We start from the raw sequence: 20056 nt of genomic DNA, 5'->3' as shown, positions 1-20056 counted from the left end.
AAACATTTAATAAATAATGCTGATAGAAATTTCTTTTCTTATCAAATATTAGATTAAAAACACTGGACTTTATTGACCACTGGGGGAGACAGTGGCATGTGATGTGTTGCAATAGAGTCCTCTGAGCACAAGATGGCAGCAGAGAGGCCTTCTTGTGGAAGGAGCAGCTTCTTCTGAAGTTCTGACCTTCATCACAGCCGCTTGTCTGAAGCAGTGAAACATGACGTCTGCATCTACCATGATGGAGCCACGCCAGAGGCGGTATAATGGTTGATGCTTTCAGAGCGCTGTCTCCTTCAGGTCGTTGAGGTTTGGCATCCTGGCTCTGGAGGCGCGTGTAAATGTGGGTCCGTTCTGGCCTGGTTTGATACCCAGCTGTTCGGGAGTGTACTGACCGCCTTCTGCTCGCTGCAGAGCCGAGACGTGCCAGCTGGACTCAATCTGTCCTGGCAGGGGGTAGCTGGCTTTGCGGCTCTTCGCCTGAGCAGAGCTGCTCACGCCGGTATGCCCCCTGCTGTCTGCGTGGCCTCGGCTCTCGGTGTAGCCCACTTTGGAGGCGGCCTGAGGGGGGTTGGGGAGAGGAGCCTGGAAGCGGAGGTCTTGGGTCGGGGGAGGCGGAGGAGGCTGTCCTTGGTTTGAGGGAGAAGGGGAGAGGTGGAGGAGCTTCCGCAGTGACTTCAGTGGTTGGCTCTGACCAAAAAAACAAACAAACAAAAAAAAAACCCAAAAGTGGATTTGTAATGTAATAAATATATTACATCTATTTCACAGTAATTACAACACAAATCTTGTGACTCCATTTCAGGATTAATTCCGCAACACACTGAAACACATTAACACCATTTATCGACTGGCACTTAAAAAAACAAAAGGAATCAGATTAAAAACTTCAACACGTGAGTGTGGGTCACCAGAGGGCGTATTCAACTTTCTTTGTGTGAGCTGACTCAACAAACCATAAAATCACAAACAGAACTAGAGCACCGCTCTCGTAGAGAGCAAACCTCCACCAACACTAGTTTCCAATTCCAAAAAATTTTTACCTTGGAAAACATTTTCAAGGTCAAAGTCCTGTTAAAAGTGACTTTTCATAAGCTAAATGATATGAAATGTCAGGAGTATGTATTTAGTTCATCCACTTGAATCAAAGTTTTTTGTGGTGGTGTCAGGTTTTTTTTGGTTTCTGAATTCTTTTTTCAGATAAATTTCACAGAACATCGGTTATCTTTGCTATGCACAATTTGTCATTGTCGTTTTGGCACTTGGTTTCCAACAGATAACTAACTGGAAGATAGAAAAACATGCATAAAATTGTAACTTCCGTCCAATTTTGGTGGTGTGGGTAAATCCATAACAGAAAAATGAGATTGTGGCACTTTTTGATTTTGTGTACATTTTACATTTAAAATGTACACCAAATTGGCTTTTCAATATTAAATTCAAATGCCCACAAAATCCACAATCCGGATCAGATCCAGATGAAACTTTGTCAGGTGATAGTGAGTCCCAGTCTGTATTTAGTTCATGACTGGGGCATGTTTGATTATAATATAAAATATACATTAAATCGGGTTTTCAATGTTAAATTTAAATGGACAAAAAATCTGTAATCCAGATCAGATTTGGTATCCAGATCAAGGATACCAGCTCTATATATCGGGATCAAGGACACCAAATATGAAAGAAATGTGATCTTTGTTGACAGAGTTATGAATTTTTGACAATTGGTTCAGTGTTAAATGGTAAATGGACTGCATTTATATAGCGCTTTTCTTCGGCATCAGACGCTCAAAGCGCTTTACAATAATGCCTCACATTCACCTCGATGTCAGGGTGCTGCCATACAAGGTGCTCACTACACACTGGGAGCAATAGGGGATTAAGGACCTTGCCCAAGGGCCCTTAGTGATTTTCCAGTCAGGCAGGGATTTGAACTGAGGAGCTTCTGGTCTCAAGCCCAACACCTTAGCCACTAGACCATTACCAGCTCCTCAAAATATTCCCAACCACCTTCTCAAGACACTCTCCTTGCACATCACCATCTGCATCTTTTACCACCCAAACCTGCTGCACATCTTTTCCAGCTCTGTTCCTTTGTCTGGCCAATCGGTACAAGTCCTTTTCTCCTTCCTTACTATTTACCTTCTTGTACAGCTCACAATATGTCTTTTCCTTAGCTTTTGCCACTTCTCTTTTCACCGTATGGCACACCTCCTTGTACTCCTGTCTACTTTCTTCATCACTCCGACTATCCCAATTCTTTTTCACCAACCTCTTTCTCCTTATGCTTTCCTGAACATCTTTGTTCCACCACCAAGTCTCCTTGTCTTCCTTCTACTGTCCAGGTGACACACCCAGTACCTTCCTAGCTCAACACATCTGCAGTACTTTTCTAGTTGTCCATTTTCAGATCTCTTCAGAGACGTTCTATCGGATTCAGGTCTAGACTCTGGCTGGGCCACTCAAGGACATTCACAGAGTTGTCCTGAAGCCACTCCTTTGATATCTTGGCTGTGTGCTTAGGGTCAATGTCCTGCTGAAAGATGAACCGCCCCCCCAGTCTGAGGTTGAGTGCTCTGGAGCAGGTTTTCATCCGGGATGACTCTATACATTGCTGCATTAATCTTTCTCTCAATCTTGACTAGTCTCGCAGTTCCTGCCACTGAAAAACATCCCCACAGCATGATACTGCCACCACCGTGCTTCACTGTAAGGGTGAGTGCCTCGAGAATTTTAATTCTCATGGTCTGAGACTCCATTCTGGCTGCCATGTGCTTTTTACTAAGGAGTGACATCCATCTGGCCACTCTACCATACAGGCCTGATTGGTGGATTGCTGCAGAGATGGTTGTCCTTCTGGACAGTACTCCTCTCTCCACAGAGGAATGCTGGAATTCTGACAGAGAAGAACATTGGGTTCTTGGTCACCTCCCTGACTAAGGCCTTTCTCCCCTGATCGCTCAGTTTAAATGGGTGGCCAGCTCTAGGAAGACTCCTAGAGGATCTGAACATCTTTCATTTGCAGATGATGGAGGCCACTGTGTTCATTGTGACCTTCAAAGCAGCAGAAATGTTTCTGTACCTTCCCCAAATTTTGCCTCGAAACAATCTTGTCTCAGACGTATACAGACAGTTCCTTTGAGTTCATGCTTGGTGTGTGCTCTGACATGCACTGTCAACTGTGGGACTGACAGGTGGGTGTCTTTCCAAATCATGTCCAATCAACTGAATTTACCCCAGGTGGACTCCAATTAAGTTGTAGAAACATCATACACCTGAGCTCAATTTTGAGCTTCATGGCAAAGGCTGTGAATACTGGTACTTATGCACATGTGACTTCTTAGTTTTTAAACATTTTAATAAATTTTATGGGGTATTGTGTGTAGAATTTAGAGGAAAAAAAGAATTTCATCCATTTTGGAATAAGGCTGTAACATAACAAAATGTGGAAAAAGTGAAGCGCTGCGAATATTTTCCAGACACACTGTGTGTGTGTGTATATATGTATGTATGTATGTATATATGTATGTATGTATATATGTGAAGCCTCACAGGACATGTTCTGGCATGTCCAGCTCATGCACAATCACAATCGGATATTTACACGACTGGAAAGCAACCGGAATCCGTCTGAAATCCACCTGAAAGCTGTCCTGTGATGAACGGAGCCGTGGCGCGTCCCTCCGCTTTTCTTTCCATGAAAAAACTCCTGTAACGGTGGAAAGTGCCGGAAAAAGTGCTGATGTCCACATCTTCTGCCTTTTTGTGAAAGTCAGACGAGTCCCGGATCAACAAAGCCTTCATGTTGGAAATGATCTGGTTGTTTCAGCGGGGTGTCAGCCTGTCGATGGGGGCTGGGAGCGCGCCGCGCTCTCAGGAGTTGTGGGCCGTCCTTAAAGCGGCAGTAACACTCCGTAATCTGTTTAATCCCCATAAAATTGTCCCTGAAAGCCATATTAATTTTTCGAACGGTGTCCACCTGGAGGTCTCTCACAGTTTCTGGAAAAAAATTGATGCAGCAAAGCTCCAAATCGTTCAGACATTTATTCGCAATAAAAATCCGCAGAGAGGGGTGGACCACACCTCACTCAAAGCCTGCTCACAGGCGAATGACGCAACCGACAGGCATGAAAAAACTCACGCATGCGCACAAGGGTTCAAGCTTGTCTGACGCAATCACACGTGATTCAAATCCATATGGTTTTTTAAAAAAATAAGGTCGGATACTTTTCCAATAGACCTCGTATAGCACAATTTTATTTGAAATGTTCTGCCACATGAATGAAAGCATGGGTGGCGCCATGGGGGTGCTGGAGCTCCCCTGGATTTGTCATAGCACCCCCACAGCACCCTCAAGAAAATAATTCCTTTCCAAACATTGTAAAGTTGTGGCTTTTGCAGTCCTCTCCTTTATGGTGCGTTGTGAGAGAATCTCATATGTGCCGTCATTTGTTGCGATTCTCAGAATGTCTCTCAGACTGACTGACTGTCTATAGCAATCCATTTTGCTGTCGCATTGGGTTCTCAGCAGGATTTTTTCTCAGTGTAATAGGATGGAAAAATCACCTTAAGAAGCCTGGGGTTCGGGGAGTGCTTAGACTTCGACCCTGCTGAAGCTTTTGCTTTATGGGTTTATAAAGGGCCTTCTTTGGTGTTTTTTAAACTTCAAAATGGAGGGTAATTAGAAATGAATCTTGAAGTAAAAAAATTATAATTTGTAAGGATTTTCTATAGTAAACTGCTGTGTATAAATTAGCCCCTGTCCAGTGACACACATTCATACACTCTTCCAGGTTTTGGCCTGATGCCTCAGTTCTTTTGGCTTTAAAGTAAGGGTGTAACACAGATAAAAAAACAAAAACAAAAACTATGGCTTTACTTAACAAAATTTGACCCTCCAAAATGCAGGCAATAGTGTTTCAGAGGGATATAAATGTAAAATGTTACTTTGGCATCGATCTCCCCTACAACACTTGCGCCTTGAGCGCTGCAGCACAGCTGTGCAAAGACTGTGACACTGGGATAATTTCTCCCTGACAGAACAAAGAACGTCTCATTTTGGGGGAAAACAGCTTTGGTTGGTTGTAGTATGCTGTCTGTTTTACAACGTTTGGAAAGAGGTGTCATTTGATTTAAAAAGCCAATTCGCTTTTAAGTTATTGATTGTGGAATGATCCGTCTTTCCACTCAGCAGAGAGCTGCAGCAAATTCCACAACACACACAGACATGGAGCGGATGATATTATCATTATTATTATTATTTTCATGAGTGACACTAACTTTAGTTTAGGAGCCAGAGAAGCGGGCGATATTAATGTTCAGAGATCCATGTCGTTGGCTGGCCCACAAAAAAGACATGTTAATGATGAACGAATAAAAACTGTCCGTGTGAAGCGGTGGATGATTTTCACAGAAAGAGTCCTGCTTAGAGACTCAGAACCAGGAGGTCCACAATCAAGTTAGAGAAATGATTATTTTCCCATTACACACCCTCAAAAACAACGTAACGGCCCAACTGCAGTGTAATTTTTTATTATAACAGCGTAACGGACCATTGCGCTGTTATAATGCTGGTGAGAACCCTCCGTTTGTGAGCTTCTCTTGCCTTTGTTTATCTAACGTAGTTTGCTGAAACCTCACGCTGCAGTGTGTTTCATTGAATGATTTGCTGGTATCAGCTGTGTGTGCTGCATTTAGGTGATATTTAAGACTCGAAGTACTCCACTGATAAAAAAAAAAAACTGTCTGTGATTAAAAAATTGTTGCCATTAATTAGTTAATGTGTTAAAGCGATAATAATGCGTTAACTTGTCCAGCACTAGTATATATATACAACCCCTGGAATATGGAATCACTCAATTCTGAGGAAAAAATTATGGAATCATGTGCATTTATTGATGATGTAATGACAGCCATCTCCCCAGTGTCTTTACCTGACATGCAGCCCCATATCATCAATGACTGTGGAAATTTACATGTTCTCTTCAGGCAGTCATCTTTATAAATCCCATTGGAAAGGCACCAAACAAAAGTTCCAGCATCATCACCTTGCCCAATGCAGATTCGAGATTCATCACTGAATATGACTTTCATCCAGTCATCCACAGTCCACGATTGCTTTTCCTTAGCCCATTGTAACCTTGTTTTTTTCTGTTTAGGTGTTAATGATGGCTTTCGTTTAGCTTTTCTGTATGTAAATCCCATTTCCTTTAGGCGGTTTCTTACAGTTCGGTGACAGACGTTGACTCCAGTTTCCTCCCATTCGTTCCTCATTTGTTTTGTTGTGCATTTTTCGATTTTTGAGACATATTGCTTTAAGTTTCCTGTCTTGACGCTTTGATGTCTTCCTTGGTCTACCAGTATGTTTGCCTTTAACAACCTTCCCATGTTGTTTGTATTTGGTCCAGAGTTTAGACACAGCTGACTGTGAACAACCAACATCTTTTGCAACATTGCGTGATGATTTACCCTCTTTTAAGAGTTTGATAATCCTCTCCTTTGTTTCAATTGACATCTCTCGTGTTGGAGCCATGATTCATGTCAGTCCACTTGGTGCAACAGGTCTCCAAGGTGTGATCACTCCTTTTTAGATGCAGACTAATGAGCAGATCTGATTTGATGCAGGTGTTAGTTTTGGGGATGAAAATTTACAGGGTGATTCCATAATTTATTCCTCAGAATTGAGTGATTCCATATTTTTTTTCCTCTGCTTGGTCTAAAAAAGTAACCGTTACTGACTGCCACAATTTTTTTTTCTTGATTTCTTATAGTGTTTCTTAAAGCCAGAAAGTTGCCATTTGAAATGACTTTAGTTTTGTGTCATGTCTGTGATCTGCTTTTTTTCTACAAAATTAAACAACTGAATGAACATCCTCTGAGGCCGGTGATTCCATAATTTTTGCCAGGGGTTGTGTGTGTGTGTGTGTATATATGTGTATATGTGTATATATATATATATATATGTATATGTATATATATGTATATGTATATACACACACACATACAAACCAAGGCATTCTATACATTTAAGAAAAGTTTGATGACATTTTTTGTGTGTCCAACTCAAAAGTTGCTCTCAAGTAATGTTTGCTTATTGTCCTGCAACAGTGAAATGAAATCTGTGTGCATGGTGTCACGCAGAGTAAATATGGGCTCCCATTACAAATAAACATGTCTAAAACAAGCCATTGCATCCCTCAAGTTTTTACTTGTACAAACAGAATTGAGGTTGTTTAACATGAAACTGTGTGTGTGTGTGTGTGTTGTCATTTCGGCTGCTCCCGTTTTTGGGTCGGGGTCGCCACAGTGGATGCAGCCAGATCAGCATTGGTATTTGGCACAAGTTTTACGCCGGATGCCCTTCCTGACACAGCGCCAGTTTTACCTGGAGAAACACACACAGCCGCCGGTGTTCCAAAGAGGTCTCCCATCCAGGTACTAACCAGATGCCGCACTGCTTAGCTTCTGAGATCTGATGGGATCAGGCTCACACAGAGCAGACCAGCTTGAAACTCCAACCATCTGTAAGTATACACTATCAGTCACTATCAGTCCTAAGCTTCCTTTAGCTGAAAGGTAACCCCTGTGAGCACCACTGGACGTGAGACTAGCTGTTAGCAAACTGACAGCTGTTCAAAACAAACATGAGCAGAAGGGCATCAGGAACAGTGGCCCCTGTGGGCCCCAAGGTCTGGGAGACATATTGCATCATCACTAACAGACGGTCGGAGACAATCTGTGTACAAACACAAAGCATTAGTCATACATACCTGGGAATGTGAGTCCACTGGTTTATCTGGGGGCCAGTCACTAACTCTCTCTCTCTCCCTCCCTCTTTCCCTCTCTCTTTCTCTCTCTCGTTCCCTTTCTCTGTCTCTGTCCCGGCTCTGCTCCCGCTCTCTGTCTCTGTCTCGGGATCTCTCGCGGGTTTTCCGACGGCTGCCATGGTGAGAAGATGACTTGGATGCTCTCTGCAGTGACAGGTGTTCTTGTCCATTACCAGGAACCTGTCATTTCAGACAAAAAAAATAGGAGATGGGTAGCCATTGCAGATAATGTGTTTAGCATAAATTTATACAACCATTTCCATCACGTAATAAAATCACAGCTCAAGTCCTGAAGAAGTTCTTTATGCCATAGAGTTATATATATGTAGGTAGGTAGAGACACCACTTCCATTGCATTGGCTAATGGATGTGAAGGTGGCAGCCATATTTTGAGGGACACCTATGTGCTCCAAACAAAGGCGCATGATAGTGAAAATGATTCCTCTCATGAAATTTGTTAGATTTAAAAAAAAGTCTCAACAAATTTTCATGAAATATGGCATAACTGGAAGTTTAGCTGGTTGGTTTTTAATTAGCCAGTTGTTGCTTATAAAATATCAGGTTACCATGTAATATAATCTTTCAGGACCTGTGTATTAATTTAGCTGTGAATCTCTTGAAATGTGCTAAAAATATATCAATTAAAACTGGTCTCATTCAAAATACAGTGAGGAAAATAAGTATTTGAATCCCTGTCAGTTTTGCAGGTTTTCCCACCGACAAAGAATGGAGAGGTCTGGAATTTTTATCGTAGGTACACTTCAACTGTGAGAGACAGAATCTAAAAAAAAATAAAAAAATCATTGTATGATTTTTAAATAATTAATTTGTATTTTGTTGCATAAAATAAGTATTTGAACACCTACCAACCAGCAAGAATTCTGGCTGTCACAGACCTGTTAATTTTTCTTTAAGAAGCCCTCTTATTCTGCACTCTTTACCTGTATTAATTGCACCTGTTTTATCTTGTTACCTGTATAAAAGACACCTGTTCACACACTCAGTCAATCACGCTCCAACTTGTCCACCATAGCCAAAACAAAGAGCTGTCTAAGGACATCAGGGACAAAACTGTAGACCTGCACAAGGCTGGGATGGACTACAGGACAACAGGCAAGCAGATTGGTAGAAGACAACAACTGTTATGATTATTTATTAAAAAGTGGAAGAAACACAAGATGACTGTTAATCTCCCTCGGTCTGGGATTCCATGCAAGATCTCACTTTGTGGGGTAAGGATGATTCTGAGAAAGCTCAGAACTACACAGGAGGACCTGGTCAATGACCTGAAGAGAGCTGGGACCACAGTCACAAAGATTACATTAGTAACACATGATGCTGTCATGGTTTAAAATCCTGCAGGGCAGCAAGGTCCCCCTGCTCAAGCCAGCACACGTCCAGGCCCATTTGAAGTTCACCAGTGACCATCTGGATGATCCAGAGGAGGCATGGCTGAAGGTCATGTGGTCAGATGAGACCAGAATAGAGCTTTTTTGAGTCAACTCCACTTACTATGTTTAGAGGATGAGAACAACCCCAAGAAAACCATTCCAACCATGAAGCATGGGATTGGAAACATCATACTCTGGCGGTGCTCTTCTGCAAAGGGGACAGGACGACTGCACCGTAATGAAGGGAGGATGGATGGGGTCATGTATTGCGAGATTTTGGCAAATAACCTCCTTCCCTCAGTAAGAGCATTGAAGATGGGTCATGGCTGGGTCTTCCAGCATGACAATGACCCCAAACACACAGCCAGGGCAACTAAGGAGGGGCTCTGTAAGAAGCATTTTAAGGTCCTGGAGTGGCCTGGCCAGTCTCCAGACCTGAACTCAATAGAAAATCTTTGGAGGGAGCCGAAACTCCAAACCTGAAACATTTGGAGAAGATCTGTATGGAGGAGTGGACCAAAATCCCTGCTGCAGTGTGTGAAAACTTCAAGAACTACAGGAAATGTCTGACCTCTGTAATGGCAGACAAATGTTTCTGTACCAATTGTTAAGCTCTGTTTTTCTAGGGGATCAAATACTTATTTTATGCAACAAAGTGCAAATTAATTATTTAAGAATCATACAATGTGATTTTCTGGATTTTTTTTTAGATTCTGTCTCTCACAGTTGAAGTGTACCTAAGATAAAAAAAACAGACCTCTCCATTCTTTGTAAGTGGGAAAACCTGCAAAACTGACAGGGGGTCACAATACTTATTTTCCCCACTGTATACAATTCCCTAAACCTCCAGCTACAGCGGGTGTGCATCACTCACACAACCAAGTTACAAACTGACAGACTTGCAGTGAAAGACCTTTGATCTGATTTGAGGATCAGCCAAGAACATAACGATCTTAGTTTGAAAAAAAAGGGTCAAACATCTGGATAAAATATGACAGTCTATAATGATATTTAGAATGGCTATTAAGAGGAACTGGTTAAAGATACACTTACAGCTACTATTAAATATTAATGTTAAGATATACATTACCTTCCTATTTGTCACATGACCTATTACCATGGATGATCTGGAGAGGTCAAACTCATTTAGAATTGCTGCTTCAAGGAACTGGTTAAAGACACATCCAGTGAGACAAAAAAATATTTGATCCATTGTTGATTTTGGAAGTTTTGCCATCTACAAAGAATGGAGAGAGCTGTCATTTTTATCGTTAGGTACACTTCAACTGTGAGAGGCAGAATCTAAAAAAAATAAGAAAATAACATTGTATGATTTTTAAATAATTAATTTGCATTTTATTGCAAGAAATAAGTACTATTTGACACAATAGAAAGATCCTTCAGGTTTCGAGTTTCAGCTCCCTCCAAAGATTTTCTATTGAGTTCAGGTCTGGAGACTGGCTAGGCCACTCCAGGGCCTTAAAATGCTTCTTACAGAACCACTCCTTAGTTGGCCTGGCTGTGTGTTTGGGGTCATTGTGATGCTGGAAGATCCAGCCATGACCCATCTACATTACTCTTACTGAGGGAATGAGGTTGTTTTCCAAAATCTCACAATACATGACCCCATCCATGCTCCCTTTAATAGAGTAAAGTCGTCCTGTCTGCTTTGCAGAAAAGCACCCCCAAAAATGATGTTTCCATCTCCATGCTTCACAGTCGGGACAGTGTTCTTGGGGCTGTTCTCATTCTCTAAACACAGCGAGTAGAGTTTGGTCTCATCTGACCATATGACCTTCTCCCATGCCTCCTCTGGATCATCCAGATGGTCACTGGTGAACTTTAAACGGGTCTGGACATGTGCTGGCTTGAGCAGGGGGACCTTGCTGCCCTGCAGGATTTTAAACCATGACGCCGTAGTGTGTTATTAATGTAATCTTTGTGACTGTGGTCCCAGCTCTCTTCAGGTCATTGACCAGGTCCTCCCGTGTAATTCTGGGCTTTCTCAGAATCATCCTTACCCCACAAGGCAAGATCTTGCATGGAATCCCAGACGAAGGGAGACTGACAGTCATCTTGTGTTTCTTTCATTTTATAATAATTACACCAACAGTTGTTGTCTTCTCACCAAGATGCTTACCTATTGTCTTGTAGCCACCCCTCTTGTGCAGGTCTACAATTTTGTCCCTAGTGTCCTTTGATAGCTCTTTGGTCTTGACCATGGTGGATAAGTTGGAGTGTGATAGATTAGGTGTTTGGACAGATGCCTTTTATACAGGTAACAAGTTCAAACAGGTGCAGTTAATACAGGTAAAGAGTGCAGAACAGGAGGGCTTCTTAAAGAAAAACTAACAGGTCGGTGAGAGCCAGAATTCTTGCTGGTTAGTAGGTGATCAAATACTTATTTCATGCAATAAAATGCAAATTAATTATTTAAAAATCATTCAATGTGATTTTCTGATTTTTTTCTTTTAAGATTCTGCCTCTCACAGTTGACGTGTACCTATGATAAAAATTACAGACCTCTCCATTCTTTGTAGGTGGGAAAACCTGCAAAATTGACAGCGGATCAAATACTTATTTGCCTCACTCTATAGTGACTATTAAACACCAAGATGAAGTCATGCATCATCTTTCTAATCGTCACATGATCTTGTGACCTTTGGTGACCTTGAAAAGTAAACCTGAAGGTCATAATGGCTTAATTTAAACAGTTTTGAGCCAATTTGAATGAAACTTGGTGGAAGGGTTGTGTATCAGTCAAGGATAAAGTGGTTCTATTTTGACAGAACTAATTCAAAGTCAGACAGACAACCATATATTATTGAACTTAGTGTTATGCATGAATTTACATGAATGTGTGTCATACATGGGTGTTACACTCTGATTCATGTTCAAATATTTATTAGTCAATATGCATATGCAAATCTAAGTAAAACAAAACAAGAAATCACTTGAGTGTAAATCTTCACCAGCAGCAAACATATCCCTTTTAATGTCCTCACACCCAAAACATTTAGCAGATTAGTGCAGGTTTCTGCAATATCGTGATAAGGATCAATATTTTTGACAAGTGGCCAGTTCACTGTAAGTATTTGAGGGCCTACAGCAATACACTAAAAGATTAGTAAAACCTAAAATGATTAAATTTATGAGCTTAAAAAACACCTGCTTCATTGGTTGTATGTTATTTTATAGTCTGAACTATTTACATCCATTTGTAGAACTTGTTAGCATACAATGTGCAGCCATCTTGCTGAGGTATGCCCCTCCCAAGATGGCAGCAAAGTTCATGTATCATTTTGCCTGAGTTTCCCGTCTACCTTTATACATACCTTATATATAACTCTATGTTTCATGCAGCCAGCTAGCAGCACCAGACAAAACACAAGCTGGTGATGGCACTTCGTGGCATCGATGCACAGAAAGAATGAAAGTCTGCGGAAGTTGTTTACAAACACATAGAACTGGTTGACAGCATGATTCATCATAAGTGTCTGGTTTATGTTGTTGCGGTGCAAAATGTTCCTGAATGATCATGACCTTTACATGATGATTGTTTTATATGAAAAGGATGAGTCTCCACGTGCAGCAGCAGAAGCCTTAGCGTGCACATGGTAGCCTTCAAAGCAATGTGACTTTAGGTCACATTTAATACAGAAAAACATAGAGACATAGAGACACCGTGCAGCAAATCAGACTCTAAATGCTTTTGAAATCCTGTCAGGTTCGTAATTTATTCTCCCCATCTCGTCTGGAAAGTTCACTGGAAAAATCAACCAGCGTTTGAGAGGATTTCAAACCAGGTCAGCCTGTGACACAGTCCGAGAATTAACATGCATGTATTGATGAGGTTAGATTACTGGTGAGGTGGTGTAGGGGGCAGCAGGCTGGTGTTGTACCATAGGCGAGGCCACTACAGGTAGAACTTTGACAGCCGAGTTGTGCTTTAAGCTATTCCTAGAGCTAAAGAGAGGGAAAAGGCTTTTCTTGATGCTGGGGTTCCTCCCGTCCTCCACGTCTGTCTGTGGGGCAGAAGATGCACAGCCACAAAGCTCAACACAAATGTGTCAGTGCTGTCACAAAACGACTACACCCGATTCTCAGCCATACACAGAAAGACAAGTAAACGCCGGAATAAAAAGGTGAGACAAAGTTAGTACAGGCTGAACACACAGTGGTTACATTGTCTAGGAAGATAACAGCATAACTTGATTTGACAGTTTTTAACTTTGTGTTAAAGAAAGAAAGAAAGAAAGAACTTCTAATTTTTGAGGGAAAAAACTTACAGATCTGCTCTGTCTGATATTTCACAGAACAGAACACACAAACCAAAGGGAAGCTTTTAAAGTCCTATTCAGACAGGATGAGGTGGGGAAATGTAATTGTTAACAGAGTTTCTCAGTGATTTCTGTAGAGTCTGAATGCACCATTTCAATCATTTTTTTTACAGACTGCACATTAGGGAGTGTAAAGGATTTTGTCAAGGACCCCAGTGCAGAGATCCACAACAAAGGATCGTTAGAACAGATTTCATTAAACTAAATGATAACAATAATAACTAGAAGCACTCAGAGAGTGCAAACCTCCGCCAAGGCCGTGGGGTCACTGACGCCATAACATCTACACGCCATGGAATCACTGAACCTAAAAAAGTCTAATAATGATGTTTGCTCAGTAGTAAAAAAAAAAAAGTTTCATCTGTTGTGACTGGATAGCATGTATCCTTAGCGCTTGGCATCACAGTTTATTGCAACTTGCACCTTTCCCAGAACCTACTGTCATCTGAGCACTGATACTGATATTGCATGTGCTTATAGACAAAAACAAATAAGAGACAAAATTCAATTTATTATTCAACTAAACTGCAAATATATGAATTTTTTAACATTTATGAAACACTTCTCTAAACAAGGCCATAGGGTCACTGACCCTAAAGAGATTCCCTCCTTGGCACAGTGATCTATTCAACAATTCAGTGTTACAACCAAAACTATGATACATACACTTTTCTTTCCTTCATATTTGACATCCTTGACCATGAAAACATACCACTAGAACTTGGAATCACTTTTATGTCTTTATTAGTTCAAAGGTTATTGTATAAAAACGATTTTTCGGTAATGGCGGTTTTCTTCTGGATCTAGCTCCATAATCAATCAATCAATCAATCAGTTTTATTTATATAGCGCCAAATCACAACAAACAGTTGCCCCAAGGTGCTTTATATTGTAAGGCAAGGCCATACAATAATTACGTAAAAACCCCAACGGTCAAAACAACCCCCTGTGAGCAAGCACTTGGCGACAGTGGGAAGGAAAAACTCCCTTTTAACAGGAAGAAACCTCCAGCAGAACCAGGCTCAGGGAGGGGCAGTCTTCTGCTGGGACTGGTTGGGGCTGAGGGAGAGAACCAGGAAAAAGACATGCTGTGGAGGGGAGCAGAGATCAATCACTAATGATTAAATGCAGAGTGGTGCATACAGAGCAAAAAGAGAAAGAAACACTCAGTGCATCATGGGAACCCCCCAGCAGTCTAAGTCTATAGCAGCATAACTAAGGGATGGTTCAGGGTCACCTGATCCAGCCCTAACTATAAGCTTTAGCAAAAAGGAAAGTTTTAAGCCTAATCTTATAATATTTGAAGCTACATCAAATCTGATGACACCTTACTGAATCAGTACAGATTCAGCTACAATTTGGTGTTAGTTGTGCATCTCTAGCTTCATTTGTCACCTCACACTGACACGTTTTCTATTTTCCCTATATTTTTGCATATTCTGGATCACCAGATCCGGAATCCGGATCCGATCATCACCAAACTTTGTTGTTGATAGAACATTTGACTATGTTACACCCTAATTTTCTTCAAGCCTTTCTGCCTTGTTTTTGTGGAGTTAGAAACTAGAATGTCAAAATTCCCCCTATCCCGCAATGGTGAAGAATCCTTTAAAAACTTCACCACTAAAATTTAATCACTTGTTCTTCTTGTCATTTCCAACCACTCCACAACATTTCATCAAAATCTGTTCAAAATCTTTTGAGTTATCCTGCTGACAAACAGACAGACAAACAAACAAACGCGACCGAAAACATAACCTTCTTGACGGAGGTAATAATAACCTAAAATACTTCTTGTCCAGAAGCTGAATACTGATGCGGGTCGTCAAACCTGCATCAGAGTTAAAATCCGGTGATCAAATCTTGCGAACAACCTTAAAGTTGATCAATTCAAGACGATCACAGAACCCATTCTGATGTACGACTCAGAAACCTGGACACTTAATGCCCAACTAAGCCAAGCCCATAGATGGCTACTATACAAATGTCTTCAGAAGGATACAGAACCTACCATCGTCCTCACATCCCACACTCAGGCAAATATTCGGGGACATTCCACCACTAAGCAAGTGATTAATTCAATGTCAGGCCCAATTTGCTGGTCACTGCTACCGAGCAAGAGATGAGCTAGTCTTCAACCTAATACTGTGGAAACCATAAAAGAACAGGAAAGGCTAGTATCTCACTGGGCTTCGACAGCCTGTGAATGGCATCAGAGTAGCCAAAACTGGACTGAGGAACATCTGCATACTGATGTGCACATTGGTAGGAGGTGAATGAAGGACCCTAATGAAAGGGTAGACACTGAGACTCTGATCATCAAGACAGCATGAGGAAGGACAGAGAGTACTCTGACTCCACTTTGGTGCTACTATTGTTAGATCTCACCGCTGTGTTTGACACAGTGTATTGTTGCGTACTAATGGATAGGCTTGAGAACCACTTTGGAATTGCTGGCAATGTTCTTGCATGGTTGACTAGTCGCTTTCAGTGTGTCCTGTACAAAGACATCACCTCAAATCTTGTTTTTATGAAATATGGAGTCCCACAAGGGTCTGTTTTAGGCCCCCTGCTTTTCTCCCTGCAACATTCTGGGATTACCTTCCGCTGTTACGCTAATGACACTCAGTTGTACATGTTTATACCTACAGGTAATCTCATGCACACTAAGACTTTAGAGGACTGCCTGGATTCAATGAAAAACTGGATGTCTAGCAACTTCCTACTTTTAAATTCAGACAAGACTGAGATGATGGTCATTGGGCCTGCGAGACACAGGCATCAGTTTGAACAGGTAATGCTAAACCTGGACTCATGTCATACATCACAGTGATAAAGTGAAAACCTTGGGGTGATCTTTGATACCACACTGTCCTTTGATCTACACATTAGAGAACTCACGAGGACTGATTTCTTGCACCTCTGTAATATTGCAAGGATTTGTCCTATCCTGTCTGTGGTTGACTAGAAGCAGAATGTTGGACCATATTACCCCATTTTGGCATCTCTTCATTGGTTTACTGTCCCTGATTTTAAGGTTATGTTACTAACTTACAAAATCCTTCACGGACCAGTGCCTCCCTACCTATTCAACCTAATTAAACCTTACACACCAGTCTGTGTTCTGTGCTCTGAGGACACAGGACTACTATTTGTCCCTAAGGTTAAAAACAAGTCAGAGAACCACAGAGCTTTCTCTTATCATACACCTGTTCTGTGGAACAATCTACACGCTGACATAAAACAGTCCGATTCTCTTGATTGAAGACTCATCTGTTTTCCCTTTTATATGGCTGGCATGCAGTTCTCAGCCTCATTATATCTAAATTCTGGGTCTGTTAGTGAAGCAAAGGGCCACATTTATAACCTCTTTGCTACTCTGTCGGTTTACTGCTAGGAACTAGCGCTTTAGGTACTGTTACCTCCGACTGACTAATTCTGGTCTCTATCTCTGTCTGAGGTGCTGTCACCAAAAATGGACATGGGGTCTGGGTATTTGTCACCATCTGCTGGACCAGTGGATGACTACTAACCCACCTGAGACAGCTAGCTTGAAGGATACTGAGGAGCCACAACACTTCACACTGACTTAAATTTGGGACTTTTTAGAATCAAATCTGTTCAGGGCTGTGTTTTGCATGCTGTTTTTGTGTGCATTTTGCTCATTTGTACTTTGTTTTATTCTCTCCATACCTGTTAGAATGGCCTACGCAATGGGTCACCCTTCTGAGTCTGGCCTGCTTCAGCTTTCTTCCTCAAAAACACAAGAGGGAGTTTTTCCTGACCACTTTGGCCTATATATGCTTTGGGTTAAACCGTACCCATGTGAAGCACCTTGGTATGACTTTGTTGTGATTTGGTGCTATACAAAGGAATTGAATTGAATTTCAATTTCACAACATGTGCTAAAGTTGTGTTGTACCAGTCTGACTGTGACTCAGTGCCCCGTCTTGGACACCCTTCAAATTGGGCTTTGAACTGCACTCCTTTAGGGCCCCTTCACACATAGTACGAATGTGGTGGAATTGTGCATGAAGCAGGAAACTAATGCAATTAGTGGAAAATCAGAGCTGCCTCTAACACCACATACAGCTGTCGCTACAAATCGGAGCTGCCTCTAACGCCTCGTATAGCTGTCACTACAACTATTTGCACACACCAGCGGCTGAAAGACAGAGTATGCCCTATGAGAGCCCATTTGATCCCTCTTGTGACAGCTGTTGGCCAAATTCCAGCTAACACACACGAAAATCCAACACCACTCTCTTGACACTTAGAAAATGTGTGGCCATTCGCGCTGTTAGCACAAAAACAGTCAGCAGACGATCACTTTCAAGCCGTATGTGAAATTTGTCTAAGTAGGGTAGGTGATGGTCTAGTGGTTAAGGCATTGGGTTTGAGACCAGAAGATCCTTGGTTCCAGCCTGACTGGAAAATCACTAAGGGTCCTTGGGCAAGGTCTGTAATCCCCTATTGCTCCCAGTGTATAGTAAGCACCTTGTACGGCAGGACCCTCACATCGGGGTGAATGTGGGGCATTATTTGTAAAGTGCTTTGAGCGTCTGATGTTGATGGATAACAGGCTACCCCTGCTACTGTCAATCTACAAGCTGTACATTCGTGACGCTCATTGTTGATGATCATTCTGAATAAATAGACATTGTGTACTTAAAGACAAGGAATTGATGTCCTTTTCAAACTTGCACAGCGGGTTTCCTAGCCGTTTTTCCTTCATAATGTGCTATGAAACAGATCTACGTAAACAGATGTGCATTATTGATCTCTGTGAATAAAATAGACTTGTTTCATACACTCAACAAAAATATAAACGCAACACTTTTGGTTTTGCTCCGATTTTTTCTGAGATGAACTCAAAGATCTAAAACTTTTTCCACATACACAATATCACCATTTCCCTCAAATATTGTTCACAAACCAGTCTAAATCTGTGATAGTGAGCACTTCTCCTTTGCTGAGATAATCCATCCCACCTCACAGGTGTGCCATACCAAGATGCTGATTAGACACCATGATTAGTGCACAGGTGTGCCTTAGACTGTCCACAATAAAAGGCCACTCTGAAAGGTGCAGTTTTGTTTTACTGGGAGGGGATACCAGTCAGTATCTGGTGTGACCACCATTTGCCTCATGCAGTGCAACACATCTCCTTCGCATAGAGTTGATCAGGTTGTCAGTTGTGGGCTGTGGAATGTTGGTCCACTCCTCTTCAATGGCTGTGCGAAGTTGCTGGATATTGGCAGGAACTGGTACACGCTGTCGTATACGCCGGTCCAGAGCATCCCAAACTAGGGGGTGGTACTATTTTGCAAAATTAAAGATTGTGGTGTATTACCCCCTTAAAAATATGAGGACAGATCTTCTGAACATGAAAGTATTAAGTTGTGACAAATTTATCCAACCTAACCCCCATATACATACCTTGTGAATGTGAGTACCCTCAAAAAATGCCAAAAATATGATTTTTATCCTTTTTGCGGATATATTCAGTACAGAAAACTGTTGAAAAGTGTGGTTATAACTTTAAATATAAGTTGTATGCACAGATTCATTTTCATTTTGAGCACAATTTGCAGAATTGAAACCCAGGCATAAACAGTAATAATAGTTTATCAATAATATCATTTCCCTATTTCAGATCTTGAACATTTCAACTTGTCGCAAGTGAAAAAATGGCTTCTAGTAGTAGTAGTAGTAGTAGTACACCCTTTACAAGATCACAGGCCAAAAAGACACTTTGTGGTGTGGACTACATAGAGAAGGCAGAATTTCCAAGTGGAATGCTTCCAACAGGCAAGGACATCATACAGAACATGCTGTATCTTTTGCAGCCAAAGCGGGCCGGCCAGCCCCAACGATCAAGGGATGCAGCAGCTCAGCTGCTTGCTGAACTGGTCCAGGAACACTGGCTGTTTTGCAACCTGTACACCATCCACACCAGGCACATAAAGAAGCACATTTTGAAGCTGTATGGTGACTTTCTGACTCTGGTTCAGACACGAAAACAGCGACAAAATGATAGTTTCTCCAAAAGAGCAGAGACATTCAACAGTCGAACACTGGAGGTGTTTGACATCTTCTGTCAGGACCCTGTAATACGCAGGAAACTGGAGCTGAAGCATGGTGTAAAGATGAGTGACATGGAGTGGAACTTTCTCAGTGATCAGAGAGCTGAAAGGAAAATGTACTGTGAAGACTTTGTTGACCGCAAATGGATGAAGACAATGGAGCGCAGGCAAAAGGAGATGCAAGCCGTTGATCAAATGAGAGAAGAAGCTGAAAAAGAAAAGGAGCTGAGCCAGCCAGTTGCCTATTTTGAGGACAGTGACCAGTCAGAGGAAGGTGACCACAGTATGGACACAGATGCGGCCTTCTCATCCTGTGATGAATGCTCCAGTGCAGCTGAGACTGAGGAGACTCAGAGTCAGACAAAGAAGCGCAGGTTGTCTTCCACAGTCACTCTCACTCAACCAGGAGACAA

The 20056-nt window shown here is 41.7% G+C and overlaps 1 protein-coding gene and 1 long non-coding RNA gene across 5 annotated transcripts in view; one reads left to right on the top strand and one right to left on the bottom strand.

The window, feature by feature from the left end:
- Window positions 1-229: 229 nt before the first annotated feature.
- Window positions 230-20056, bottom strand: part of cdkl5 (cyclin-dependent kinase-like 5) — a 135726-nt gene continuing 115899 nt past the window's right edge. For 2 of the 4 annotated variants that reach the window (XM_034194650.1, XM_034194658.1), the window contains 3 exons: window positions 13081-13242; window positions 7770-8006; window positions 230-690 (listed from right to left, as the gene is read on the bottom strand). In XM_034194650.1, the coding sequence (XP_034050541.1) occupies window positions 280-690; window positions 7770-8006; window positions 13081-13242 (810 nt within the window). In that variant the 3' untranslated portion in view covers window positions 230-279. The remainder of the gene's footprint in view (window positions 691-7769; window positions 8007-13080; window positions 13243-20056) is intronic. The other 2 variants (XM_034194665.1, XM_034194671.1) reach the window with 2 other exon arrangements.
- On the top strand, window positions 3724-13031 carry LOC117531613. The gene is made up of 3 exons (XR_004566661.1): window positions 3724-3736; window positions 4289-4293; window positions 12898-13031. It is a non-coding gene; the product is annotated as an uncharacterized LOC117531613 (long non-coding RNA).

Source organism: Thalassophryne amazonica, chromosome 2, assembly GCF_902500255.1.
Source record: "Thalassophryne amazonica chromosome 2, fThaAma1.1, whole genome shotgun sequence".
NCBI lineage: Eukaryota > Metazoa > Chordata > Actinopteri > Batrachoidiformes > Batrachoididae > Thalassophryne > Thalassophryne amazonica.
Note: the sequence above shows the minus strand (reverse complement) of the source record. Positions and strands in the feature narration are given on the sequence as shown.